The sequence below is a fragment of the Mytilinidion resinicola genome, assembly GCF_010093595.1.
Source record: "Mytilinidion resinicola strain CBS 304.34 unplaced genomic scaffold BDZ99scaffold_1, whole genome shotgun sequence".
Taxonomy (NCBI): Eukaryota; Fungi; Ascomycota; class Dothideomycetes; order Mytilinidiales; family Mytilinidiaceae; genus Mytilinidion; species Mytilinidion resinicola.
The window spans coordinates 796923-824697 of record NW_022985437.1 but is presented as its reverse complement, the minus strand read 5'-3'; the positions used below and the strand labels follow the sequence as shown (position 1 = coordinate 824697).

At 52.7% G+C, this 27775-nt stretch overlaps 10 protein-coding genes across 10 annotated transcripts; 2 read left to right on the top strand and 8 right to left on the bottom strand.

The window, feature by feature from the left end:
• Positions 1 to 80: 80 nt before the first annotated feature.
• BDZ99DRAFT_374752 (phospholipase-like protein PldA) lies at positions 81 to 2900 on the bottom strand (the record flags this gene model as incomplete). Its single annotated transcript, XM_033714938.1, has 7 exons — positions 81 to 656; positions 715 to 1394; positions 1443 to 2067; positions 2116 to 2268; positions 2322 to 2426; positions 2474 to 2545; positions 2601 to 2900. 7 exons carry the CDS (start codon positions 2898 to 2900, stop codon positions 81 to 83), a joined length of 2511 nt encoding a protein of 836 aa, XP_033583998.1.
• A 559-nt stretch (positions 2901 to 3459) lies between these two features.
• BDZ99DRAFT_7677 (uncharacterized protein) lies at positions 3460 to 4551 on the bottom strand. Its single transcript, XM_033728888.1, has one exon. The coding sequence runs from the start codon at positions 4363 to 4365 to the stop codon at positions 3661 to 3663; it is 705 nt and encodes a 234-aa protein (XP_033583997.1). The 5' UTR covers positions 4366 to 4551; the 3' UTR covers positions 3460 to 3660.
• Positions 4552 to 5461: 910 nt separating this feature from the next.
• BDZ99DRAFT_564841 (uncharacterized protein) lies at positions 5462 to 6681 on the bottom strand (the record flags this gene model as incomplete). The annotated part of the gene is made up of 3 exons (XM_033727402.1): positions 5462 to 6058; positions 6113 to 6538; positions 6602 to 6681. 3 exons carry the CDS (start codon positions 6679 to 6681, stop codon positions 5740 to 5742), a joined length of 825 nt encoding a protein of 274 aa, XP_033583996.1. The 3' UTR covers positions 5462 to 5739.
• A 627-nt stretch (positions 6682 to 7308) lies between these two features.
• BDZ99DRAFT_456829 (FAD dependent oxidoreductase) lies at positions 7309 to 9216 on the bottom strand. Its single transcript, XM_033718543.1, has 2 exons — positions 8910 to 9216; positions 7309 to 8785 (listed from the first exon to the last, which is right to left on the bottom strand). Exons 1-2 carry the CDS (start codon positions 9126 to 9128, stop codon positions 7799 to 7801), a joined length of 1206 nt encoding a protein of 401 aa, XP_033583995.1. The 5' UTR covers positions 9129 to 9216; the 3' UTR covers positions 7309 to 7798.
• Positions 9217 to 9224: 8 nt separating this feature from the next.
• Positions 9225 to 10685, bottom strand: BDZ99DRAFT_456828 (uncharacterized protein). Its single transcript, XM_033718542.1, has one exon. The coding sequence runs from the start codon at positions 10232 to 10234 to the stop codon at positions 9587 to 9589; it is 648 nt and encodes a 215-aa protein (XP_033583994.1). The 5' UTR covers positions 10235 to 10685; the 3' UTR covers positions 9225 to 9586.
• Positions 10686 to 11697: 1012 nt separating this feature from the next.
• Positions 11698 to 15617, bottom strand: BDZ99DRAFT_513291 (ARM repeat-containing protein; the record flags this gene model as incomplete). The annotated part of the gene is made up of 4 exons (XM_033724703.1): positions 11698 to 12240; positions 12291 to 15445; positions 15496 to 15540; positions 15599 to 15617. The coding sequence occupies 4 exons, from the start codon at positions 15615 to 15617 to the stop codon at positions 11698 to 11700; spliced, it is 3762 nt and encodes a 1253-aa protein (XP_033583993.1).
• A 1252-nt stretch (positions 15618 to 16869) lies between these two features.
• On the top strand, positions 16870 to 17400 carry BDZ99DRAFT_7507 (uncharacterized protein). The gene is made up of 2 exons (XM_033728872.1): positions 16870 to 17036; positions 17103 to 17400. Exons 1-2 carry the CDS (start codon positions 17010 to 17012, stop codon positions 17313 to 17315), a joined length of 240 nt encoding a protein of 79 aa, XP_033583992.1. The 5' UTR covers positions 16870 to 17009; the 3' UTR covers positions 17316 to 17400.
• Positions 17401 to 18141: 741 nt separating this feature from the next.
• Positions 18142 to 21088, top strand: BDZ99DRAFT_529178 (uncharacterized protein). Its single transcript, XM_033726398.1, has 3 exons — positions 18142 to 18259; positions 18319 to 18470; positions 18533 to 21088. Exons 1-3 carry the CDS (start codon positions 18182 to 18184, stop codon positions 20979 to 20981), a joined length of 2679 nt encoding a protein of 892 aa, XP_033583991.1. The 5' UTR covers positions 18142 to 18181; the 3' UTR covers positions 20982 to 21088.
• Positions 21089 to 22546: 1458 nt separating this feature from the next.
• BDZ99DRAFT_375087 (beta-glucan synthesis-associated) lies at positions 22547 to 24845 on the bottom strand (the record flags this gene model as incomplete). Its single annotated transcript, XM_033714958.1, has 10 exons — positions 22547 to 22592; positions 22648 to 22658; positions 22715 to 22793; positions 22857 to 22901; positions 22948 to 23039; positions 23098 to 23258; positions 23310 to 23558; positions 23608 to 23914; positions 23965 to 24012; positions 24060 to 24845. 10 exons carry the CDS (start codon positions 24843 to 24845, stop codon positions 22547 to 22549), a joined length of 1824 nt encoding a protein of 607 aa, XP_033583990.1.
• Positions 24846 to 26646: 1801 nt separating this feature from the next.
• BDZ99DRAFT_484066 (thiamine pyrophosphokinase-like protein 1) lies at positions 26647 to 27463 on the bottom strand (the record flags this gene model as incomplete). The annotated part of the gene is made up of 2 exons (XM_033722622.1): positions 26647 to 27201; positions 27251 to 27463. The coding sequence occupies 2 exons, from the start codon at positions 27461 to 27463 to the stop codon at positions 26647 to 26649; spliced, it is 768 nt and encodes a 255-aa protein (XP_033583989.1).
• Between the last annotated feature and the right edge of the window lie 312 nt (positions 27464 to 27775).

Here is a 27775-nt window from a genome sequence, read left to right as displayed (position 1 = left end):
ACCAGCCCTTGCCATTTGCCTTACGACGCCTACCCTCGCTTTCAACTCCAGCAGTCTATGCATACCCTCCTTCCGGATGTCTACGTGTAGATACTCTCAGTGTAGGCATTGAGCGTTAAGCCTTTTTCGGCCATATCTGCATTCTGCAAAAACTTCATAGGCATCCATACCAAATGGCCTTTAATCCTGTCTAGTTCCTTCCGCACTTCTGCCACTGGACGGGTTTTGTCATACAAATGACCCTGCTTGTGTTCCTTGTCACCCTTCGGATTGGGCGTGAATTTATCGTAGTCCTCAAACGTCAAGATGGTGTCATCAGGATCGGCATGGAAGAGATCGCGGAATACACTGGTGTTCGTGGAGGCATTCCCAGTCCACATCTCCCACACCCGGTCAGAAAGCGGATCTGCCACGAACTCGTACTCAGCCCCTTCGTAGTTGTCATTGGGCGAGTCGCCCGGAGGCTGTGCGTTTGGATCATCCGAGGCATCGAGGCTTTGAGCTGGGAGCAAGCCCAAATGCTCACGCCAGAGATTTCGGCGAAGAGTTGCGGCGTGCCGTCCGGCTTTGAAGGCGACGCCGTCCATTGTACTCTCGATATAGTCTGTATCGTTCATGACTATACTGAGTTCGGAGTCGTGGTAGCCGAGTTGTGACTAAAGGGATTAATTAACTGGAATTTTGTGACAACATGAAGTTGGTGTTTGCACTTACGCGATCATTAATGTTCGAGCTTCCACAAATAACGGTCCTGTCGTCTACGATGCAAACCTTCGCATGGATATACAGTTCCTCTTGGAAGAAATTCTCTTTCTCATCTTCTGGCTCACCATCCCATTCTTCGGTGCTGACCAACTTGTCGTTCAGCATGGCGTTATCAGCTATCGAGTCCGCATCGATGATTCCGCCTTCATCGCCTTTGCCCACGTCGACAGATTCATCCATAAATTGCCGCCTCTTCTCGGCCGCGGCTTCTTTTGCTTCAGGTCCAGCATCAGCAGGTGCCGTGATCTCGTCTGCCTCTGCGCGTTGAAGTTCGGAGTACTTCATTCCTGACTTTTCTTCCTGTGCCTTGAGCTTGGCGGTAACATTGAGTCGATCGTAGGAACGCAAATTGAATACAAAGACGTGTTCCTCGGGATTCACGCCTTGAGCCTTGATCTGACCGAAAATGCTATGCTCTCCACGGCATATACTTTTGTACTGGTAGTCCATGATGGCTCGCGTACCTGTGGCAGCGCTTTCGCGCAGATCACCAGCAAAGCCTGGGATAGCCGGAATCACTATGATCACCCGGAATTTGCGACCTTCGCGGCCAGCGCTGACGCAGGCGTCGACGATGGCACGTCCGATTTGGTTGTGTACAGGGGTCTGCTCTTCTCCAGTCGCAGTGACTAACACTTGTTAGGATTACTCTACCAGTGAGGTCAAGATACACCTACTGAAAAATTGGTTCTCAATGTACACATAGTGTTGCGCGTTGCGGATGGTGTCGCAGTACGCAGTCTGGATACTATGTTCCGCAGGAAGAATCCCGCTACTCCAGTCCGCACTGCTTCGCACGACCTGTGCGTGTACAGTACCCCGGTTTCGAAGATTCTTCGTGCTGACTAGGCTCAAGGGATGATGTATGTATTCTCCTACCGGGAACTTTGGTCGTTGTACGCCGATGAGATCTTCGTCCGCGCCTTCTCGTCCTTCTAGAGTCAACCAATCATAGCGGCCATCGCGTTTGTATTTATCACGCTTGCAGAAGTTCCAGCGGAGGACAAAGTGTTCGGCGATGTCGAGGACGCACGGCCCAATGACGCCCATAGCGACGTCGTGCCACGGCATACGACCGTATTCGGCTTTGCTGAGTTGATTAGATTTCCAGTCTTCGACGTTTTGGAAGTCCATGATGCGGTTGTTGTTGAAGTCTTGGCCCGGGAAGATCTCATTCTGCACACCAGAAGGATGCACGTCGGCCAAAGGGTGTTGTCTGTAATCCCAGCGCCCATAGCAAAGGTCCAGACCGCCAATGAACGCCAAATTATAGTCTATTACGAGGAATTTCTCGTGATGAGCCTAGTCTCACGTCAATACAGACAAACGGCAAGACAGGTGAGGACTTACCCAGTAGAAGGTCATGTCACCAGCATTCTCGAGCACATTGTGATCGGGATGCCTCATCAAATTGATGTTGCCATATCCAGGAGTACCCACAGGGCAAAGATTCATAATGGCCTTCTTCGTGTGCTGGCTGTTGCAGGTGAGAGCCGCCGAGACCTAGTCATGCTTAAGTTCGAAGAACGAGCGGTCGAGATACTCTAGGCACATACCTCTTTGTACACTATGATGTAGATCTTGACGCCTTCTTCCGCTTTCTTCTTTAAAAGTCTATCAAGACGCCATTCTTGGTTGTAGAAAGGGGGACGACGGAGGAACTAGGCTATCAGAAGCTTTTACCACGGGAGAATCATGAACAACGTACAAGCTCTGGGGACAGCCACCAGTCCTCTATGTAGATAGTTTCTTTGGCCCTCTCTAACGCAACTGAGACGGCCTGGTCGACATCAGTCTCTGAAAGGCGCATTGCTCACGTGACCCATGGCACTTACCCAAAAGTAGTCTCTACCATCGACATACCACTTGATCAAGTTTCCGTCCCTCTCAGGCGCAAATGAGTTGAAGCGGTGGTTCTCACAAACCCTACTTCTCTTCTCATCCGTCTCCTGCTCATGCTTTTCGTCGTGACGATGATTCGGATTGACCAGGTTGCCGAACTTGCCAATCTTATGCTTCATATGAGTCGCCTTGACTTTGACATCGTGAAGATGGGTGTCCTTGAGCTTATCGCGCAAGTGGCCAAACTTTCCTTTGAGGCCATGAGGCTCGCTGTCGGCGGCGCTCCCAGACATGTTAGCTAGGCTTTGATACCGCGGGCTGGTAGAGCGAGTCGGGTCAAATATCGATTGGCGGGGTAGTAGGTCAGTGCCACGATGCAGCGCGGACGGCTGTGGATGAATATAAGGAGCTGCACAGGGATTTGGTGGTCAGACGCTTTTCCCTGAAAGCGGTTCGACGGCAGGAAATGGGGCGCCTGCACACCTGTTCATAGGGCTGGGCAGTGACGTAGCGCCAAGCCCAATTCTTCCTCTCCCTCTCAGATCTGTTCGCTTTTATAGACCTTCGTTCCCGACAACGCCGTTTGGGCCAGCTTGACAACTTTGCGCGCAAACCAATACAACGACCTTAGACCCCCTTCGAAATTTGACAAGGTACTAGAGCAAGCAGTGGCATTCACACGTATACGAACGACGATGCATTTAAGTGTGCCACCTTTCTCACGCCCTAAGACGACTACTTAGATCTTGCATTAGCCCCTTGCATATCAAAATTAGATCAAGATACTTCATGCACGAGAACATCATTCAAGGCTTCACGCCATCTCTCCATATCACAAGCTCGTGAGAAACCCGTATTTTCATTGAGTTTCTATCCTCGCCCCGCTAATCTAGAGCAGGTTCTGTCAGTCTCATAACCTGACCGTGTGGCACACCCGCCTTCCCTGCTTCCAAGATCTAACCTGAAGAAGCGCTCATCAGCTCCTGGTCAGGAAGAACCAAAATCTTCGTGTTCTTCATCTCGAGACTGTGCAAGCGCTCTGCTCTTGGCCCTTCATTCGACCTTCCTACGCTCGGGGTCTTCCAAGTCCAGCCACTGAAGAAGAGCCTTGTGTTTCGTGAAGACGTCCAACGTCAGTCCCTCCATTTTATCCTTAAGATTGCGCAAATGGGCAAAGCCACATGCCCAATCAAACAGATGTTTCTTGAACTTGGACACGCTCAACGCCCTCTTGTTCGGAACATGGATTTCGAGGGTCTCAAGCTTCTGGTATGTCAACAACACGTTGATGAAGTGTTGGATGAACCCATCATAGATCTGCAATTCGTGTTTTAGCTTGATGCTATGAGTCGTCATCCAAGCATCCATCCACCAGTCTATTTTGATCTTCTTGATATTGGCTCTTACAATCTCGCCAATGCCTTCCAGAAATTTGCAGACCATCTCCAAGTTTGTAGAGGCTCTGTAAGAAGAGGTAAGGTCAAATTCCGTGATGTTGAAGAACAAGGATCCATACTCCAGTCTCATTTGACGGCTCACTCTGATTAATGGAGGGCTGCGGTGGAAACGCAGACGCGGGAGAAAGATTCCGAGATTTCCGGTCGAAGTAATTCGAGTCAATTCGTTAGTTCCCAGGCGCGTCGTATAACTAGAGAACCGACTATTCCCAAGCAGGAGTCCGTAGACCATATTGCGCAGCTCCGGAGGAAGCTCGAAGAACGGGAAGGTGTTCTTTTGGCGGCGGCGTGTTCGGACCATGAGTTGAACTTCATACCCCACCTCAGTGGCTTGGTCCTAAAGTATAGGTTAGACCTAGGTTCCGTTGACAGTAATCAGAACATGCTTTAGAGATCTTACGTCGATGGCGATGGCTCTCTTCTTGCTACTGAGACTCGACTGGATGCGCCCATTTCCCCCCAATCCTAGGCTCACCACAATATCATGGCGTTCGCGGGAGACCATGAGTTTTCCATCGGGGCATTCGGTGATCTAACGAGTCGTGAGTTGCCATGTAAAGCTAGGCCGTTGAAGATCTTCAACTAACCTTGAACTTCTTACTTGACGATATGTTCACTCCCGTAGATCGACCTCTCTCCTCCTCGAGCGTGTCTGCCCCTCTCTGGTGATTTGTTAGTCCTCTGACTTTGCCCATGTTCAATCCAAAGAGCTGACTGACCTTCAATCTCTTCATCTTAACGATGCCGACTGAGCCCTGGCAGAAGACCAGAGTGGATGTCGGAGTGAGAGTGAACAGGACGAGGCGTTGACAGATAAGAGCCGCACTAGCCGGATTCTCACCTTCACTTCTAATGAGCACGTGACTATCTCTGAGGTGAGGGAGCAGCTTCCATGTTGGAAGCCATTAGGCAACAACAACGCAACTGAAGAAGTTAGGCTAATACTGGGACCCACGAAAAGCATCTGAGAACCTAGAGATGTGGTAAGTAAAGCTCGCGTGCTATACGGAGCCTTTGCAAGACCTACCTTTCCTAGGGTCTCTTCCCAAGTTCTGATAAAATTACTAAATTACCCTCAAAAACGGCAACATATATCGATCGGAAGGTCTGAACCGCTCCATTTTGCGCTGCTCAAAGTTAGACGTGCTGTCCTGACTCTTTTCGGTGCACCGAAGCATTCAAGTGTGCACGGACTTCTGTCCCAATTAAGGGAGGCACGTGCCATTTGAGAGGAAGAGATGAAAGTGGACGAGACAGAAGCGTGGCTAAACCTGGTTGCGGGCTGTAGAGCTAAACAAGTTGGGTAGATCGAAGGTTCTACCACTCTTCATCACCGTAGCAAAACGCAATTCCCGTTAGAAGATCAAGATGATTCAGTGAAACTTTTAGTTAAGTGACCTTAGCCTTTTCGAAATACCCAGATTTCCGCAACCCAACCATTCCAGTGGCCATGAATCCCATATGTCTGATACGCAGGTGTAAGAGCTATTTGGAAGAGCTCAGTCGGCTCACCCCCTAACGACTTATCTTCTTTAGCATTCCGGAAATTCCATTGGAAATTTTTGCCAGGAAAGATTAGCCCATTCAAACTCCCGCAATATTCATCCCTACCATGTAGCTCATCTCTGCTGCTCAGGCGCAAGAGCCATTGGACGCTTCCAGCCTCGTCAATCTTTCAGGCTTTCCTCCTTTTTTGCAGCTCCGAAGAGTCGTCCCCCTCCGCACTCCTCTTGGCCGACTGTAGTTCCATCAACCATTTCTTGAGAGGGGCATTGGTGGTGTCCACGCTCATGTCTGTAATGATGCCAAAGAGCGAGCGCAAGCATTCCAGGCCACACGCCCGACCGAAGTACACAGGTTTGAGTACAGAAGACCCGAGACCTTTGCGTTCCGGAATCTTGACATTGACTAACCAGAGTTTCGGGCAAGACATGAGAAGGTTGGACAGCTCCGCGCTGAGGTCTGGGTCCGACCAGCCGGTCCTGAAGCCCTTACTGTAACGTGGGCCATCCTTCTCCCACGTATCCGTCCACTAGACCATTTCAAACCCGCGGATATTGGCACGACCAAATTCGCCGATCCCTTTTAGAAAGCTGCAAGTTAACTGAAGATCGTTATTCATTCGAGAGAGCGTCCGGAGATTCATCAACATGCGCTGGAAGACGAGCGGTGCGAACTCGAGCCGCATTTGGCGGTTCACTTCTAAGACTCGAAAGTTTCCACGACGTGGGAGAAAGAAGCCTGTGGCACCAATTGGAGCATCTTTCTTCAGCTGACGTGGGTGGACCCCCGTCTGGGTATAGTTGAAGTCGTCATCTCGTTTGTCACGAGCAGATACTTGGTCAACCTCGTCGCCAAACACCACATCGTAGATCATGTCTCTAAGTTCTCTCGGAAGCTCAAAGAATGGAAAGGTATGCTTGCGGCGGCAACGTGTGGTCACCATGACTTGCATCTCCTTGCCCGTTAGAGACCTGCTTTCCCAAATTTGAATGTCAGAATGCTCTATCGACCGACAACTCTAGAGGTTTGCTTACTTGGGTGGCAATGTATCGGCCTCCTCGACTAAGGCTATTGAAGGTCGTTTCAACTTTCTCGTTTCCCAAATAGTGGACATCGGTGACAACGTCGTGGCCGTCGCGCGAGATTCAGATCTTTCCGTTGATCAACTTGGAGATCTATAAAGCCGTGAGCCGGAGGTCTTGATTATGAGTGGACAAGGTGCTAGAATACCTGGAAGGCTGGATCTGAATAGATGATCTCGTCGATAGGTTCCTCCTTCTGGCCCCTATTGCCGTCGGCGGACTCTCCACTACCGCCCTGAAGGTTCGTTATATGTCTGCGCCCACTTAGACAGAGATCAGACGTGGTCACTAACCTTGACTAACTTCATCGCGAGCTGCGCTACTATCCGACAGTTGCTTGGAGGTATTTGAGATGAAGATGAAGAAGAGAGTGAGAGGTGAGAAGGTTCGGAGGACAAGGAGCAGACTAGTGCCTCCCCACCTCACTTTGACCTTGACCAAGCGATATAGTGCTAGGCCAGAAGTCTAGACACATGGATATGCGACTGGCTGAGTATCACTCCAAAAGTTAGATCCCGCTCTCTGGAACCTGGAGCAGCTCCGTTGTTAGGAAGCTGGCCAACCAACCAAGAGGCAGCTCAAGTTTCACTGCACGGGACTTGACATCGCGCCTAGATTGTTGAAACCCACGGAGATACTCCAAGCAGTGACAAAAGAGTGCACACAGAATTAGAGCGGGCTAATATATAGTACTTAGACACAAGTTTGGGCACGCCGTCTTTTGCATCTCGTGCCGATTCATAATGAGATGCTGAAGCACTACAGAGAGCGACAAGGAGGCCGACTACCAGCGTGCGAAACTTCTCTGATTTAAGCTCACAGAGACTTTACATCATCTAAAAAAAATTAAAATGCGCCGAAGGACCTCCAATAGTGGCAAGCAACTGTGCCCAGACTTTTGGCAAGGCACTGTAAGTTCACTGTGTGAGAGTGAAAGTTTGAGAGAGAGCTGATGCGATTGACAAGAAGTTTCCAGACATTAGATCTTGCAGAGTATGCGACATATGCGGAGCAGGTGCAGCTCTACCAAAGAAGAATGTTCGTCGAGAAAAGAAATGAAACTCCTCTTATGCGCCTCTCTAGAAGTTCGCCACGTACTATCAATCACTAAAAAGAAGCCTCAAGGGTCTCTAAAACGTGATGCGAGCTTTACCGGTATAGCAAATCCTCAACCATCTCCGCAATCGCCAAACTACTGGTCAGCCCAGGGCTCTCTATCCCCAGTAGATTCACGAAGTTCTCAAATCCTTCCTCCGTCTTGATATAAAAGTCTTGAAACCCCTTCCCACTCGCCACGGCGCCCATCTTTCCTAGCTTCGGCCGGATGCCCGCGTAATCCAGACCTATGGCATCGCGGTTAATTCCCGGAAGATAAGACTGGATGTCGTCGATAGCGGCGGTAAGATTCTTGTCGTTGACTCGCAGATCCGTCGGGTTTTCGACCCATTCAACGTCCGGACCGAATCGTATGTGGCCAGCCATGTCGAGAGTCAAATGCGTGCCCAGACCACCATGTCCTGGGACTGGAGCTGGATACACGAGAATAGATGGCTTCGGCCTGGATAAAGAGTAGGAGAAGTAGGATCCTTTTGCGTAGTATGGCTTAAGATGACGTTCCGATGGTAATATCATATTGGAGATGGGAATTGCGGCAAGACCGGCAGAATTGATGAGAGTTTCGGCGGTTATGCTAGACTCCTCGCCTCCAGATACGGTCGTGATTTTCCATCCTCCAGATCCAGATTGAATGGGCTCGACTGCAATAACTTCCGCATTGAATGCGCACATGCCGCCGTTCTCTTCGAAGTCACCTTCGAGATACTGCATGAGTGAGTGGCTGTCCACGATGCCAGTTGATGTGCTCTCGAGAACTCCCGCTTCGGCTCGGACATCAGGCTCGCGCTGCTTGGCTTCTTCTGAGGATACGAAATGAGTCGGCACGCCGAGTGTGGAGGCAAAAGAATGGACTTTTTCAAGCGCTTCCATCTGCTGCTCATCTTGCGCCACGATCCACTTGCCACAATTCATATGGGGAATATCGTTTTTTCGGCATAGCTCATACATCATCTCTTTCCCACGCAAACATAGCTTGGTCTTGAGCGACGTCTCGCCATAATAGAGGCCGGCGTGAATCACCTGGAATAGAATATGAGCTATCTCCGCTAGACCAGTAAATAACATCGTTTTGTCTCCCTCTTTTGCAATGCTGATATGAAGGAGACGAGAGGTGGAAATATTCAAGGAGAGACATCATATACACCTCAGAGTTCCGACTACTAGTCTCGGTGCCCACGGTCCCATGCTTCTCGACTAACACCGTGCTTGCCCCGTCTCTGGCCTGTAATTTTCGCGCAATTGCTAATCCTACGACGCCTCCGCCTACGACAGCATGCGTGAAGTCTGCGTTGCGGGTAACGCTTGTGGAGAAAAGCCGGCCCTCGACGCGGCTTACTGCCCGCCGGGATGCGCGGGCGAACATTGAACGCAGAGACAAAAATGCGGCGTATCGGGGGCGCTGCAATTAGAAAAGCGGTGACACTGAAAGTTTGAAGATCGTTGGACTGAAGTATATCTGGGATGGTTGAGAGGTTGCGTTTGACCCATGACGTTGCTTGCGATGATCCCTGCTAGCTTCATTCGGACTAGCGTTTAACGGGGGACTGACTCTCTTACGACTTTGTTGAGGTTCTTTAGCAGTGCTGAGGAAGTACCTAACGTAGGAAGCGGATAGCCTTTGAAGGTCATCGTAACAGTGTTGTGAATCGTTTTGTATTTCAGACTCCATTTGCTCCGCCAGGAGACATGATGGTTAGCAACAATCTCGTCAGTCATAACCGCCTGCAAGCAGACCTGAGGACCATTTTCGCTCAATACCAGGCCGAGACAAAGAAAAGATCCCTATGCATGACCCATCGCATGTCCCTTGCACAGACACAGCTATCCCTCTTCCACAGTGCTCGAGTAGCCCGGATCCTCATTCCCCTTCACCATCAACCTCTCACTATACACGTGCTTGAAGTCCTCCGGGCTCCAGCTCTGCTTCCTTCCCAGATCCCCCAGCTTCAGCCCCGCCGGCCTCGCCCTCTTGACCGCCTCCGCCTGGCCCTCGCCCACTCCCGTCTTCAACGGCACCACTCCCTTCATCGCAGCAATCGAGTCCGGCGACATGCTGCCTGGTTCCTCGTAGACAGTCGACGTATGCGGCGCAGGTGACATCCCCGCTCCAACTAGCGCTTCTGCGTAGTTCGAGCTGCTCGTACGGGCCGGTGTCCGTCTGTACGCCAGCTTCGCCTCGTCGATTGCAGCTTCCTTCTCGTTCAGAGTCTTTCCGACACCGCTGTCCGTGCTAGCAGCCATGTATTCGGATTTGGTTCCGGCGAGAGCTTCGAAGCGGGCTGCCGCGTCTTGCAGAGGAGTAGTCGGGGCGGCTGAGTCGGTCTGAGCCTGTGAATTCGCCGTGAGGGCAGCTTCAGCTTCGGAGCGGGTGTTTGGGGTGAGCTGGGATGGCGTGCTGAGATTGTAGGATGGATTGCTTGAGAGTGCGGCTCGGGTTGAAAGGAAGGCAGTGGATTCGGAGTCGCCCATCTTGGCGGTGATTGGGTGGGGATATATACGTAAACAAGGGGTGATGGGGTGATATATTTAATTCGAATTGGGCTTGTTGAGCTCCTGATCTGTGACGCTCGTTGCTCCAGAATAGGCAGACTGTGCAGACTAAAAGCCAGGTGGTACGCGGAGCAGCAACCTGCTCTGCCTGGCCGTCTATTTATCTGACTGTCTCCTTCAGTGTAGTGATGGCATATGCCAAGAACCGGTGACGTCCACAAATGCAGGGACCTTTAGCGGCCTTTTAGCGGCCTTTTAGCGGCACAGCGGGGAGATTTGACAGCTGCTTTGGGCTTAAAATACGGTGATCTTCCGAAAGCCCCCAGCCGTTATTGGCCAACTCTTTATTAATACCGCGGAATCATCAAGCAGATCTGTCACTATACCTCAATCGTAGAAGCCGCAAATTAGGTTCGGGATGGATGAGCACCTGCGACTGTTACAGCGCTGATGTCATCACCCGCGGGAAGTTGTTCTGTACGTTCCTCAGCCTCTGAAGATCAGCATTCGTGGAACTCACATACCTTCAGCCCCCTATCACGCCCGATGGCCCAGTGCGCAGATCAAGCCATAAATTTGGGGGTAATAATTTTAAAAGTAATGCGGCCAAAGCATCGTGCTTTCGGCAAACTTAGCACGGCTACAACGCTCTGTTAAACGTAAAGTGGCTAGTTATACATTCTAAACGCCATCCGAGGTGGCCCACCGCGCTATTAGGCTCGTTAAAACTATCGTTGTCCAACTCTTCATACGTACTAGGGGACTTCAGGCGGTGTTAGGAAAGTGCACGCAAGCTTAGAGTGGTGTACGGTAATCTTTAGTCCAGAAATGGGCTACCTTCAAACCTCGAGACCTAATTCCACCTGTTGAGCCTGTGGCTTCATATTCACGCTAGGCCACCGGGCGTGAGAGGGTGGTGTAGGAATAAATGCGACACGGTCAGATAGTGGTATGTAGCCCAAAAGAGTGACTTGAGTTAGGTAAGTCAGCTACATGATTTCGGTCCCGTATTTTCAACACATCCCTCCCGTTGGGAGACGTAGTTCTGCGCCAAATGCAATTGCAATATGCATCCACGCCATCCTCGTGCATGCGACCTGCCTCGGGCAGTCAGACCGCTAAAGCAATCTCCCCTCGATCCTCCATCTGTGTCATACTTACCGCCATATTTATTCCACCTCACGAATAGCCGTCTCTGGAGTCGAGCCGCGCTACAACGTGCAATGCTCATCTGCCTGGCCATGTGACGACCACATGGGCAGGGTGTGACTTGAGCTAGCTTCCGCGGTGCCTCGACGAGTGGCTCCGTGGCATGCTTGCGCTCTTCGAGACGACTAGAAGCAGTAGAAGATAGTTGTATCAGCGTGTAAAGGTGTATCGATGCTTGCAGATGCAAGTAAATAGTGCATCAAGTCCTGGAATGAAGCCGAAGAATGGCCTCGTCAGCCCCGCTTTCTAAAAGTGCGCCGAGAAGTCGGGCGCGAAGCCTGACGACGGACTTGATTCTGAGACTGAGAATCTTTCAACGAAGGAAATTGATCGTCGGGTAAAAGAGAGTCTCGTCGTCCTGACACCTTTGAGTCTGATTCGACGATCTTTTTTCGAGGGAGAGAAGGCTGACTGAGAGTGGAGAGTGGAGTCTGAGATGAGGAACGTTTGTTTCCATACCACTCGACATCGCTAAGCTGTAGTTTCCTGGCGCGCTGATTACTCCGGTTGTTGCCTGCTTTGTCAATGCGCGGCTGGATGTAGGGGTTGTGCTGCTTTTCGAGGCCTGAGGATGTCTCAGTATGTTTTCTGTTGCAGTTGGGCTGAAGTAAATGAGAAAATGGTGTATCACCGTCGCTTTCATTTTCGTCTGTGCCTCGGAGGTCGTAGTTCAGGACGAGATTCTTGATACGCTGTTGCTCCTCTCTCTCTGCCTGCTGCTTGCTCTTCATTGCAATGGCGAAGTTGGAGTCGGAAGGCAGATCAATGGACCGCGTCTAGAGCTGTATTAGTCACTGAACCGAGAGATTGTAGGGTGAAGACATACCTGTTGTCGATTGCCGCGCTTGCTTAGAAGAGAAAACTTCATAGTGTTGGACGGAGGTGCCGGAGCAGGCGCCGCCTCGGCTGCACTATCCTCTGTATTGGAAGCTTGCTCGCGAGCACGTCGCATCGGTAGTGGAACATCGAAGACCGTTTTGCGTTCGAACTTGCGGGAGTCTAGACTCTCAGACATCAACTTGGCAAGCTCGCGATCGAAGTCCGCGTCAGCTTCCGGGTCTCTCTCGTCCTCCTGGCGAGTGACGACGATTTGCTCTTCTTCATCTTCAAATACTCGCTCCAGTGGCTCATCGTCATCTTCGTCCTCAGAAGACTTCTCTTCTTCTTTGTCTCCATCTTCATCGGCAATGTCAACCGCGTCATCCTCAGCGCCATCCTCATCATCAGAGGCGGATGCTTCGTCGAGTTCGTCTGCTTCGTCCGCCTTGTCGACTGTAGCAGTCTGGTAATTTTGCCTGACGATCTCGACAAAGGCGTTGGATGCTTCTTCAGGATCCGTCAAAAGCTTCCATTGCGGTCTGGCCAGCATGTAAGCGTCTTGGACGAGAAATTCGATATCCATAGGTAACGGGTCTTTGACGCCATAAACGTAGTACTGAAAGAACGTTAAAAAGAACTCGAACTTCTTCGCTAATGGTCCCTTCACAAAATACACGCCGCAGGTCTCTAGAAGGTTGCAAATCAGACGAATCCGGAAGTAATCATCTGGAAGATCCAATGGGTTGATGCTGCCGCGCTTCGGAGTATTGCCCTCGTGCCCATAAGACGCAATCTTATAAAAAGTGTCAAAAAGGAGATTGGTGTCGACCATTTTGTAGATGTATAGCTCCCCAAGATACTTGACTTCTGCTATGCGACGTTGGTTGAATTTGAAGTCGTTGAGCTCCAGTCCAAAAGTGATTGATTCGAGAAGGTCGTCAATGACCGACATGCAGAACTCCTGGTGATATCTGTGGAGAGACGAAAGAATATCAGCAAGAAGATGTATGTTGCTATACTTTATTTTGCCTGGTTTGGTGAAGATCTTATGGATGATGTTCACGACCTCGTCTTCTTCCCAATGAAGCTTCCGAACCTGCTTAACGATCTTATCGACAGTCCGTCTACTCAAATCTTGATAAGCGAGCTTGCGAAGGAATAGCTCTAATGGGGTCCTCTCTTTCTGCTCGATGGCAGATCGTTCGGGCGGATTGACGTAATAAACGGCATTTTCAATGAGCATACGCTCTTGTTGGCCAAGATGCTGAGCTGCCTTCTTACGCTGAAGGGTCTCCAGAAAGGAGTGCATTCGCGGCGAAGTTTCCGGATTACGAAGAAGATAGCGGCCGCAGTTCTCAAGGAGATTGCATATGATCTCAATATTCATCCTCGAAAACTCATCAAGGCTGACCTTAAGACAGTGGAATATGACATGCTCAGGAACGACGCCGAATTTTGTCAACTCTGCAAGATAGCGCACGTTCTGAGTCCTGACTTGTCCAAGAAAATCCTTGGACTTGCGCCGCTGCAGGCTGCGAAATTCGTCATCCAAGTAAGTTACCAGTCCCTGGGAGACATCTGGCATGTATTTGCCAAGGGTTGCAACCAGTCTAGAATATAGCGGCAAAATGTCGGAGCGGCTCTTTGGGATGTCTTGTACTGCTTTGATCAGCCTATTGCGAGAAGCTTTGGAGTTCAAGAAGCAGAAATCAACAGCCGCTTGATCGACCAAGTCTTTTGAGTTGGCGTCTGGTAGACGTGCTAGAATTGCATCCACCTGGGCTCCAACTGACTTGTTTGCAATGGCCGTTGACTGGTCTTCACCATCCACAAGCTTAGCATCCGCTGTCGCATCTAGTTTCTCCGTAGCTTCTGGATCCACACCCGATGGCTTGCTCTCAATCTTCTTTCCCACTTGCTCGTCGTTGTCGGGTTTCTTCTTCTTGGGTTCCTCGAGAAGGATTCCAGGTACCCGGTCCTTGAGATCGATAACATTCTCGTAGAAGCGGCGTTCCTCTTCATCTTCCCAGATTCCAGGCCCTTCGCCCTGGCCACGAAGATAATCCCCAGCTTTTACAAGGCCAATCGAACTATCCCCGGAAGCAGCAGTAGTATCTTTCTCCTTCAAATCTGGCATATCCGCACCGAGTGCGTCCGCAAGTACTTGGGCATTGACGACAAGTTTCTCCTGAGCCTTGGTCTGTTTCTCGTAGTTGGCCTGGCGATCTTCAAATACTTCGCCAGACTTGACGTATGCCTCTGCATTACGACGTCCCTGAGCAACAAGAGTCTTTTGGTCGCGGGCCAGGTGGTTCTTCACATCCTCAAAATAACGGAGAAGAACGTTCTTGAAACGCTGGCGAAGTTCTGTCGTCGTGATTGGTGGGTCCTTAGCAGTCAAGTCCTCAGAGTCTGTTCCGGCAGCCGATTCTCTGTCCCCTGGTGCGGTAGTAGATCCGTCCGCAAGAACAGTCTTGCGGCCTTCAGGGGAGGTCTTGGCTCCTAGCACATCCCATGCAAATGCCTTGACGAAGATGACCACCAGAGGAAGATTGACGTGCTCCCGGTCATGACCCAGCATATCCTTGAGCACTTCAAGAGGAAAGGGCTCCGCATCCACGCCATCCGACCGAGGGCCGTTAGCCGAGGACTTTGTTTTTCCAGCGCTCTCTACCAGCTTCACGCTATCCTTGCCTTTTGCAGCTTCTTCTGGCCTGGTGACGTCGTCCAAACTCCGCAACACCCCAACGAGCCATAACTCGGTTGCTACCCGTAGCAAGACGCGCTGGCGGGCTAGACGGTCCTTCTCTTCCCTCTCCCGAACATCCTGCGCCAGCGCCTTGAGGTGTGCCTTGTCCGGTGTGCTCAGCCCTCTCCCAATGTGCCAGCCAATGAATCCGGTGAACTCTCCAGGTCCGAAGCGTTGGTGCAGTGCGCTGACTATTTCGACACCAGCAGCGATTTCCCCTGGCGATTTGAGCTTGCAAAGACCCTCGTAGCAGGCGGAGATTATCTCGGAGAGGTATTTGTGGAGCGAGAGGGTTCTAACTTCTTGGAGGAATTGGCCCTGGGAGCTTGCCGTGATCGCAGTGCGTAGTCGTTTGATAAAGGCGGTATTTTTCTTCATAGAGGAGTCGAGCGAGCCTTGGACCGGGAACACATCTGCAGTATATGTGAGCGGAGGGGTCGGGATAACATGCGAAAGGCCCTACCTGTGTCGCCAGCCCACACTCGCGCGTTCTGTTCGCGCAGCTCGCCTGGAAGAAGAACCCTGGTCAGTATTGGAGCTGGCAAGCTTGTGTGCAGGAGACGTACGCTTTCTCTGCCGTTCCATGGCGGCAGAGCTATCTCGCACTGATGGAGGGGGTTGCGTCAAGGGCAGGACGCATTTAGAGGTTGCAGAGTCCACGCAGGCAGGGTGTGCATTTGACGGTTGATATCGATGGACAGGCTTCTAGCCGGCGATGTCTCTGTTTGCTGGCGGCAGGAAAGGTGAATTGAAGGCGGTCGCGCTGGCGTTTGGAGCTTGGTGCGTGGTCGATTGAAGCAAGTGGGAGGTTCAAGACAAGCTAGAGCCAAAATAAATGCGCCCGCGGGACGCGCCACTTATCCGTAGCCAGCGGCCTATCACAGCCAGCTTCCTCAACAGTCATGTATAATGAGGGCTTGACGGTGCGCTGAAGCTGTTTGCGGCGCGCGCTTTCACAGATTACTAGTTTTCCGGAGTGACTTTTCGATGAGTCAGGGCGTTTTGCTAGAACAAATGTTCTGCGTACGACCTCACCTGCATGTCTGACTAGAAAACAGCGTACGTCTCACATACTTCCACCATGTCTCCAGGAGTCGCATTATCACTGGGCCGCTCTCTATGTAATTGCTAGTTTCAAGAGCATGCTGTGGTTCAGACTCCTCAGGGCTCCAATCATGCATCACGGTGAAGGAAATAGCTCTGATCGGCCAATCAGAGTAGTGCCACGTGCACAATGAAGCTATTAGCTGATTCCATTGGGTGCACCGGAGAGACAGCCGGGTTTCCCAGATGATTACGTTTGTCAGTATCGAATCTTCTATCTGAACCGCGACGGTTACTTCTCGAGACCCGAGAGACCCGTATCGCGGACGCTTGTCTTGACACAGCCGTGAAGACGCTGCGATGTATCCTCATAAACACCAACGGTGCGGCCTCGACCGTGCCTGAGCTTCGGGAAAGACTATTTTGAGAGCCCCCTGCTTGCTGGCCACCTGTCGTGGCACGCGGGGCATGGAAAAGGTGGCACACTAATGCTGTCTCGTGTGTACACCTGTCTGCTACTGCTTGAGGTGCTTCAATGCATTTCCAGGAGTCTGAACGAGATATAGCCCCTTTGCCTTGGACCATGTGGAAACTTGTTGAAGCACCCCAGACAGTGGCAGACAGGTGTACAGACGAGCAGAGTATTTGGTGAGTGTGCCACTTTTCTCGTGCCTAGCGTGCGTGGCACCACGTTACCGCTGTGATCGGCACGGCCTCCCGAGCTTCGGACAAGGGGAAGGTGAGGCATCTCTTGCATTCCCCCTCTTCAATCAGTCTTGTGAACTTGTTCGTGGCGGGTGGTCAGAGGAGGAAGTTTGCTGCTGAGCAATGGTGGCTTGGAGCAGACGAGCTTCCTGATAGCATCAATGGCGCAGTCACATATCCTCGAGCCTTCTCCGCGTTTTGTACGAAGGAGCTCGTTTTCTCGCGTCTATGCCCTCGCCCAATTTCAGTAGCATGGTATGACTCAAGAAAAACGAGCTCCTTCGTACCTTCACCGTGACCGAGAGGCCAACGAAACACCAGGACGCCTCCGCTAGGCTCAATTCTGTTCGCCATGCACGGCGAGGTGCTGGTCGATTGACGCCCAGTGTGTGCTTGGCAATATCTGCCTCCAGGGTCTGTAGAACCTCAACACCGACCCTCTCATCAGCCTCGCCGGTGGGAGCTTTCAATGGAAGTCAGACACACGGAGCACACGAGAGCTCGGGGGCCGAGATCAATCTTCAGCCTCGGTGAAGTTACTTGCAGGATGCAGTTCAGATGCAGCGGTGAGATTGGGGCTGCAAACTGCAGTTCCTGCATACGCCTCCGGGTTTTGTTGTACAACACGCCCAGAGGAGGCCACGAGGAGGGAGATGGGGCGTTGTCATATTCTAAGCATTGACCAGTTGAGCGTCATCTGGCTTCATGGCGGTAGGCACGATGGGGAGTGCTCGTTTAGATACTCAAGAAGGCGATACTTCCGGGATAGGCTATCATCACTTGCTGTCATTCTCAGCATGTCTCTTTCAGCTATGGGCATTGCAGAGTCCTCAGCTCCACTACTTCTCAGCCTCTCGAGCGCTCTCGTTTTTTGTCTTCCCTCGTGGTGAATACCATTGACCGCCATCTCCCTGTTCATTCACACGGCTCGGTCGTTCACCTTTGCAACGTGGTGCGGCCTCGGGTATTTAAAGTCGACTTCTTTTCCTCGGTTTCCAAAAGCATCCCGCTCCTCCTCTAGCGTTGTGCCACAAGCAAGTGCTGCGGGCTGGCAATTGCTCTGTTGTGTTACGTGTGGCCCAGTGTCCATGATCACGGGTAACTTGCCGCGCTGTCCTTTGCCCACGCACGTAGCCTGCTGCAGAAGCCCGATCGGGAGCCAGCCATTGAATTCAAGCAAGCCGCCTTAACTCAGACTTCTGCTCCGAGACTGCGTACTGACTGCGAACCCAGCAGCCACCCGAAACCTCACCCACCACCCCACGTCCCCCAACGTCTACTAGTCCATGCCATTATCTATCTCTGTTTGACCCGTCCATCCTCTCTCGTTGGACCCTCACTCGTTACACCGCTCGTAATCCTCGACTCGAACCTTCGCTTCCACAGCTTGCTGGACAGACATGTGGAGTGAAGTCTTGGCACGCACAGTCAACGGCAATGGAGTGGGCGCCATTACGGACCCGTGGCCGGTCAAAGATGTGAGTATTCCTCAATATATATACTTGAATCTGGACTCTAGCTGACTGTGGTGTCTCAGATTGTCTATGTTGCCATTGTCGGAACGATTATGCTAGCGGCCTTTTTGGAGTGGTTTCTTTGGCTAGCCGCATTCCTCTACTGCCTCGTCAAGGTTTATCAGAAGGCGGAGAACCTTAGCATCAAGATCTTGGCTGTTATCATTATGGTTGTGTTCACGCTGCTCCGGTAGGTACTAGCTGCTTTCCGTATGATTAGTTGCTAACTATTGGAAGAATGATATTCCTTCCGATCATGGTCGTCACGCTCCCGCTTCCCGCAAAAATAACCCAGTACTTCCCTTTGGAGGTGGTCTCCTTCTTGCAGTGGTTCGCCTTCTGGTCATTCTCCGGCCTTCTCATTATACCCTGGTTGCTGTGTGTCTACCAGCTAGTCACACACTCCATTGGACGTACCACTCGGATCAAGACCGTTCTGGATGAGAACTCGGCGCCCAAAGTTGTTATCGTTATGCCCTGCTATAAGGAAGTCCCGGAAATCCTTTTGAGAACAGTAGATTCACTCGTCGACTGCGAGTATCCTCCATCATGCTTGCACGTCTTCCTCTCGTTCGACGGAGATCAAGAAGACGAACTCTACTTGAACACCATTGAGAAGCTTGGTGTCCCTCTGACTCTCGATTCATATCCCAAGAGTATCGACGTTACCTATCGGAGCACTCGCATCACCGTCTCTCGATTCCCGCACGGCGGCAAGCGACATTGCCAAAAGCGGACCTTCAAGCTGATTGACAAAATCTATACGGATTACCTCAAGCGCAACGACAACCTCTTCGTGCTCTTTATCGACTCGGACTGCATCTTAGACAAAGTTTGCATCCAGAACTTTATGTACGAGATGGAGCTCAAGCCTGGAAGCAAGAAGAACATGTTGGCCATGACTGGGGTCATCACATCCACTACGGAGAAGAACTCTCTGATCACCATACTCCAAGACATGGAGTACATCCACGGGCAGCTATTCGAGCGTTCTGTCGAGTCGGGTTGTGGTGCAGTGACCTGCCTGCCTGGCGCTCTCACCATTCTCCGTTTCTCTGCGTTCCGAAAGATGGCAAAGTACTACTTCGCCGACAAAGCTGAACAGTGTGACGATCTCTTCGATTACGGGAAATGCCACCTCGGTGAGGATCGTTGGTTGACGCACCTCTTCATGATCGGCACGAAAGAGCGATACCAGATCCAAATGAACACAGGCGCGTTTTGCAAGACAGAGGCCGTCCAAACCTACCAGAGTCTGCTCAAGCAACGCCGCCGGTGGTTCCTAGGCTTCATCACAAATGAGGTATGCATGCTGACAGATATACGACTTTGGAAGCGTTACACGGTCCTCTGCACCGTTCGATTCATGCAGAACACGATCCGAACGACTGCGCTCTTGTTCTTCATCATGGTCATATCTCTCTTAACAACATCCCAGACAATCAAGCAACTTCCTGTTGGATTTATTGGTATTTCGCTCGGGCTCAATTGGATCCTCATGCTGTATTTCGCCGCGAAGCTTGGCCGATACAAAATCATGCTCTACCCCCTCATGTTCATTATCAATCCGTTCTTCAACTGGGTGTACATGGTCTATGGGATCTTCACAGCCGGGCAGCGCACTTGGGGAGGCCCTCGAGCCGATGCTGGAGCCGCGGATACGACGACCACGCCTCAAGCTGCCATTGAGCACGCAGAAGCGATGGGAGATGACCTCAATGTGATCCCCGAGACTTTCAAGCCGGCAGCGGAGAGGCAAAAGGATACTCGGCCGGTCCACGTCCCCCTCCAGCCATCAGCTTTTTTGGAGGGTCGCTTCGCACCCGCAGAGCGGCTCCCCGGTGGTTGGTACCATCAGTCCAACGACTCCGGCCTCACCTTGCCAAACACGATGCCTCGGAACCCTCATGTTCCTCACATCCCTCTCCATCCCCGCGACTCTATCGACTCAATGATCACAGCCTTCTCTGCGGGCAACTCAGTCTACCTGCCCCGCCGCGTCGAGAGCTTCGTCGCTCCCGAGGACGCCCGTCTCTACCACAACACGCAGGCCACACAGCGCCCAGCCGGCGGCGCCTTCTACGAAGCCGACCGCCGAGTCCCCTGCGACCGCGAAGCCAGTTTCGCGAAGTCCAAGAAGCAGAAGTCCATCGACTCGTTCTCGGACGAGTCGACCAACAACTCCAAGACCAACCTCCATCTCTCGCAACATCCCGCCCGTGGAAGCCGCAGCACCAGCGCAAACACGAGCCTGAATTTTGCCGAGTTCCCATCGCGGCCTCCATCGCCGCTCGCACATGACGCAATTCGGGTTCCGGCCCGCGCCGCTTCCAGCATCCCCTCCCAGTCCACCTCACTCCTTTCTACGGACCCGCAGAACTCGAACCCGTTTAACTCGCTGATTGTCCCCCGCCGCAGTCGTCGCCTAGGCGACCGCACACCCTCGGCGTCGGGTCGAGGGCGGAGTCCGCTGGCGCGGAAGAGCTTCGTGCGGACGGCAGCAGCAGCAGAGGGAGATGGCGGGGAGATGGAGATGATGCCATCGTCCCAGCGAGCTCGACTGCAGGAGCATGGCGGAGACAGCAGCGGCGAGGACGATGGCAACCACCGGAGCTCGAGCAGCGATTGCAGCAGGCAGGGCCGGAGGCGGCTGTCCAAGCCGGCGCCGTGGTGGGAGAAGAAGTGAGTCGGAGACACGTGCTCTTCATTCTTCAGCTCTCTCTCTCTCTCTGAACTCAAAATTTCCCTTTTTCTTTCCCGTTTCTCTATTCCTTCCCTTCAACGCTTTTACTTGCATTTGCATATACTCGGCGCTAGAATGGGGGCTTGGACAGTACAGCATATGTGATGAGAGGCAGACGTGCGGATCTTACTCAGACAAAGGTGCATAGACGGTTACATTATATACGTTGCGATGATATAATTGACTTCATTTGATCCTTTTGCTGTCTCGTTGCTTTTACCCTGGGAGCGAAGATCATGTATTGCGCATAGGCTTGAGAGCATATCGAGACGGTACGAAAGGCGAACACATCACAACGCTCAATTCTCACGAGCCTAACAAAACACAACAAAATATCGTCAAACACGTTGTATTCAAGCAAAGCCATCCGCCCCCATCCACCCGCGCTGCGTTAATATATGCACTACGCAATCCCCAGCCCATTCATGCAATCCACATCTATTCCAACCACAGCACTCATTATATATATGCATCCGTGAGCGCTTGTATCCAAAGCCAGCCAGGAGCGAAGAACCCCCCCCCCCCCCCCAAAAAAAAAAAAAAAGTCTAAATATTAATATTATGAGCCCGCGCCGGATAATGCAAGCCGAGTCGAACTGCCCGTTGCTGAGGCAGGTATTCTATGTGCAAAGAAGAGTCGTTGAGGCCGGGAATCTAGGATATGGGGCGCGAGTCTATGTTCGTGAAGAGGAAAGAAACATGTGGCGTGGCCAAGGTACAAGTCGAGCTAGATGGATGTTCCGAGAAGTATGTGAGGGTTTTCGGGCAAATGGTGGTGGCTAGGTGCGATAGGGGTGAAGCTTGATATGTCGAGGTCGAAGGGGGGGCTGGAATGGTGCTGTGAGGGTGGCTGAGATAGGAGCTGGACGATGGAAGCACGCGTGGGGAGCGAGAGGACCGGCCCGAGGGCTCTCCGGGCATCGGAAGAGCCGGACGCTCGCGTCGCAGACGAAGAGAGTGGACGGCCTAGGTTCTTGCGAAGGAGCGCCGAGCTCGGCCCACACGACGGGCCGTTGGTGAGGGTTGGTGAGGGTTGGCGCAGGAAGCTGGCGCATCGATACGGGGCGGGGGTCGACTGTCGAGGTGTGTCGGATAGCGCTGATCAGTTGCATGCTCGGTTGTAAGCCATAATTAAATGCTGCCGGAAGCGCTGCTTAGGCGCCCAATATGACCTGAAAGTGGCGCTGCCCCAGAAGGCTGCACCGTTTGGGAGGCCGGCGACGCGGCCGGGGCCGTCATAAGCCGGGCGAGCAGCGCTGGGCCGGCCAGAGGGGGGGATTTAGGGGCCTTTGGGGAATTGATGCTACCCGCCGTGCGCAGATGATGTCGCTGCCAGATTGCCCGGGCTGTTGCGGCCCTGGCTCCTGCCCAGGCGAGCATAGCGCGCTGCGCGCCCAGCCCTGCTAGCCGATAAGCATCCCGACAGAACTGTGGGTTACGAGCCGGCCAGCCATATCAAGATGCTCTTACTTTAACCTCGCGCACCTCTCATCATCGATCGCGCTTCCTCAGCAATCGCTGTTGAGTTTGTGCTTGGGCCATGCATGCCCGGTCCTGCGTCAAGTCAGCCGCGCACTCCACCTCCAACCACGGCCATCGGAGTACTCACTGGTCCCATTTCTGCAGCACCGTCAAATTAGCACCTTCGTATCGCTGCGTGGAGTGCGTGCACTTACTGTGAAATTCGGGTTCGTGTATGCATTCATGTGGTCCTTGATGTACTGCGTCGTTTCCCACCCGGGCGGATCGCATGTTCTGCATCTTGTCAGCTTGCCTTCTACGCGTGTGCCATTATGCCATGCATCTCGAGGAGCATACACTGAGTAGTTCCCTGGCTTCTGATACCACCGCACATAGTCGACCCTATCATCGTCAGCCGGATTCTGTCACGCTAGGAGAAACAACCAACCGCATTACCGCCGGGAAGACGAGCTTCGCAAAGTCAATGAATGTCCAGGCAGTACTAAACCCCATGTTCAACACCAGAGACATCGGCTCTTGCTGTTACACCATTAGCACGGCTGTATGAGGATGTGCGTAAGTGCTGAGTACTGCTTACCGAAACCTGGCGACTCTGGACATTGCCATTAGGGCCGATCGCTCGACCATCCAACCTCCATGTCATCTGATCGCCCACATACCACGCAATGTACGCGTCTTCACCCTCTCCGGGCACGTACTCGAATGCATACTTCTGATATGCCTTGCCGTCGTACCAGTCTGCAGGGAGCGTCAGCGAGAGCTTTGGAAGGTCGGATCGTGATACATTACCATGATTAAGATTAGTGGTGGCAGATAACGCTTGTTGAAACGGACCCCCGGTATAGCCATTAGGGTAGCTTATACTGTAGTCAGGGTATTCCGTGAACTCGTAGTCAGGATAGTACCATATGTCAAATGGGGCAACTTGATACGATTGCGTGATGATGGGCATTCCTGCGTAGCTGGCACCCGCTTCCAAGATGTCGATCTCTGGCGCGCCACGCCCCGTGCCCGGAGTTGGGTGGTCTTCGTTAGGGCCTTTCGCTCGGTTAGCAGAACTCAGTAGCAATTAGCCATGCATACGCACAAGTGCAAGAGGGGAGCCGTTGACCTGGCAGACGCGACAGCCCGTCGGAACTGGATTGATTGGGCGTGATTCCCGCGTCGCAGGAGTCATACGTGTAAGGCCACAACCCTTCAGTTGTGGCCAGGTAACCAGGCCTTCCAAGGTTGCCCATCGTCCACGCGCCCGGCCACAGGCCCATGACACCTGCAGGCCCGGGCAGCGATACTGACACCTCGAAAATGCCACCTTTGAAGCAGAGGTGGTTCCAGCTATTGAGCATGCCCGATCGATACCCTACTCCGTGGTTTATGAACTTATCTAGCCTCATCTATGACTGGCGTTAGCATCGTGTCGCCAGCGTAGGCCGTAGTGACATACCTCAAGCGTGCCGTCCCACGTCGTGACCGCGTCCGGGTCGTACCAGTCCTGCGCAAGATTAGACAGGATCAATTGATGTATGTAGACTTACATACCAGATCGACGGTAGCTCCATACCAGATGTCAGGAGCATACCAGTAAGGGTCGTCACCCTCGTAGAACGTACGATTGTTGTCGTTAAACTCGTCACTAAACACGAGCTCGAGCTCCTCTCCATCGAGGCTCTTCCTGGTCTTGGCACGATCTGGCGTCGCCGGGTCTATCAGGCCCGTCCTGACATTCTTCAGCAGCGAATAGGTGAGATTATTTACAATGGCCCACTCCTCGCGCTGCTCTTTGCCGTATCCCATCTGATTAAGAGGGGTCTGGTCTGAGTTGTACGAAATAACGCCCATGGAACTCATGACGGGAAGCGCAACGAAGACAAACAACAAGCCGATGATCATAAAAGTCATACCCAAGGTTGAGACGATGTTCTCGCGGTTGAAATGATCTTTCCAGGGTACCTTGAATGTGATATCGTCGTCTGGCCGCGGGAGATGCATGTCATCGTCAGTCTCCGGTTCGTCCACCGATGGATATACGTAACCCGCTTTCTCCGAGTATGGCGCGCCCAAACGATCATCCATGAATAGAAGGGGCACCGCAGCACCGGTTGCCTTTTCGGGGTCATTCTGAATGTTGAGCTTTGTAGTGGAGGCTCGGGGCGTGTTGAATGGATTCGAGCCTAGTCCAGGTGTGCTTGCTGGAGAGCGAGGCCGTGAAGCAGTGCCATCCGCGAAAGAGCCTCCCTTGCTGTCCGAGAAAGGATTGAAGTAGCGGGTGTAGTCTGCGCCCAAGTCCCGCACGCTCGATGGGGGCGAATGCTGCGCCCCAGACATGTCGGGAGGATTCAGGTATACCGGTCTGCGAACGGGTGGACGGCCTCGAGGTGTTCGGGATGTTTCTACAGCTCCCACTGCACGAGTCTGCGAATTTGAGGATGAGGACCCAGATCCATCGCTAAGTCGCCTGCTGTCTTCGGTGAATGCGTTTCTTGGCTCGAGCGGGGTGGTTGGATTGAGAAGAGACGACACGGTGGGGATGTAGCTGGATCTCCAGTTCGGCGGCGCGGGCTGGGCAGGCGGGGGTGAATTCACGGCGGTCTGCTTTGGGACGAGGTTTGGAGTGCTCGTCGAGCGACTCATAACGCTGGGGCTCGGGCTAGGTGGTCCAAGTGCCGCCGCCGCCGCTTCGGCGTAAAGGCTTGACGATGTCCTGCCATATTGTTCGACTTCTGCCTCTTCCACGCTCGCCGAGCCATTTGACGGGGTTCGCGATGCCACTCTCTCGGGGGACGCCATGCCAGCGAGATCACGGCGACAGCAGCTGGCTCAATGCGCGTGTTGCACCAGGATGAATCAAGAGAGAGCTGCACGCGGTGTGGGCGACATTCGACAGCGAAACGGAGTAGCGACTGGAGGTGCGACGAGCGCAGGCGTACCGGCGGGGAGGCGGGCGATTGCGTGGGCTCAGCGGACCATGGTTTGTTTGTGACGTTGCGTGTGCTCTGGTGATGGGCTCCAGGGTTGTTTCGGCCAAGGAAGGTGGCTCTTGGGTTTCCGCTCCTGGCACTGGCCGAGTCAAAGCAATTGGCAGGCTGCTTCCGGAGACGGCAGATGGAGTCGCGACGGTGAAGAACGACAGTTGTGACTGCGAGAATCGTGGAAAGGGCAGTGTGGACGCCAGCAGCGGGCAGGCTCTCAGGTCATAATAATAGAAAGCAGGTTCGCTCGAGGCTGGGATAGGAGCCGGGGCCAGCGGTGCTCGTACCCAGCGGGAGATAAGTCCAGCGTGGTGTGAGTGGGCAGCGGTGGAATGCCAAGCAGATTTGCGATTATCAGGGGCGCCCCTCGCCCGCCGCTTTCGGTGTCGCTCATCCGCAACGTTTTAGCCGCCATGGACCCTTGTTTTCGGGGAGCCTCCAGGGCACCGCGTTGCTCCCCATCGTGTCCAGCAGACAGACCATAACAGCTTCTGCGTGGCTGCATGCTGTACTATCTGGGCGCATCACGTGCTGTGTGGGCGATGCTTTTCAGATTAATCTCATGGCGCCATCGCAAGAGGCTGCCCGTAACGAGGAAATAAAACGCCTTACGGTTCTGGACTTGTTCAAGAGAGATGACATGCGCTTACAGCATCAGAGCCCCGCCCAGCCTCGCCCGGCGCTATCTATCATGATTCTGCTAGGTCCATAGCAGGAACGGGTGCCATGAACCAGGACTTGAACCTCAAGCTTTGTGAAGGCCTTAGCCTTCCAAACTTCAGTCTTTGCGAGAATACTTCAGCGCGTTGAACTGCGAAGGAGAAATCTAAACATGACGCCTCGGCGACGGAAAAACCGTGATACGGCCATTTTCCACTTTCGACGTGACATTGAACCTTAGGCTCGGGAGGCCGTCCGCGTCCGCCGCATACATGGTAGTCTACCACTCAAACATGCCGCAGATCTGTGCGTCCAGCCCTCTGAATCAGAGGACGCACCCAAAGTCTATGACCGCATAAAGTCAACAAGGTAAATTTTGTCGACAACAACGCTACGAGGCGGATCTAGACATAGCCAAAGTCTAATTCTAAGCTCCTTGCCATGGATATCAGAACAGCACGCGTCATCTGTCATCTAGGCCGCTATCCTTCCAAGTCTCAACCTTCAGGCAGGCGTCGACGCCTTTCAATGGTAAACAGAACCGACGCATCTGTCTCCACCTCAACTTGTTCGCCCATGGCGTGGTTGCTGGTGCTCACTTGGTGGCCCATCTGCGTTGCCCAGTCTTGCACATCCCATTCCAACCCAGACGTGGTAATCTGGGCCGGTCCGTAGACGGGAACGATGCCCACATTACAGGTGAAGTACCCCGCAGACAGGCCTGTGGAGATGGTGTTGCGCCCTGGCCTCAGTATCCACGATACATTGGTCTCTGAGATCAGCCACAATCGCAAATTGGGATTCCGCGTCTCCTCACGCGTCATTTCATGGAGGAGGCCCAGTCCTTGGTCAACGCGACCCGACAAAGTCCCCAAGATGAGCACTTCCCGGCGCGGCGAGGAGAGGTCGGTCTTCTCAATCTTGCGTATGGCTTTTCTGAAGTCTGTGCTGTACTGATCTGGGTCTTGCGACACTTCAACTCCTTTCGATGAATAGTACTGACGGACATCGTCACGCAACGAGTCGAGATCGCCATGAATGATACTGGGAAGCTGTCAATCCATCAGTAAGTGGTAGGCGTTTGACTGACGGTATGCATACAAAGTCTGCTCTGGCGTGCTCCAAGGGGCCGTCAAATATGTCGAACAGCCGATTGGCCCCTCCATCTGCACAGATGCGGTATCGCGAGTGCCGCCATAGTCTCTCAAACACTTCAAACGGAGAGATCGGCTGGTTCAAGATCAAGAGATCAGGGACCGTTGATCCGCTTGGGAGTTCTTCGTCGCTCAGGAACAGAGCCGGGGTGAATTCCATGGATTCCCCTTCGTAGGGTTCCCAAAAAGTGGCGAGAAGCAACTCTTCCACAGGTAACGACCAGATAACTTGAATCGAAGAATTAACGATTGTAGCGGTAGGTTCCAAGAGCAATCTACAGGTGAATGAGCTCACGGGTCTTTCTTGGTGGTGATTTGTCGATGGCTGCGATGCCGGCTGTGCGCCGATGGGGCACAAGTCTTCTAGCGGCCTTCTAGAACAACTGTCTTTTAACCATCAATCAACACCATGAATTTCTATTTACAAGGCAAATTTACCAACATTCCGCCAGCCGACTGCACACCCCAAGAC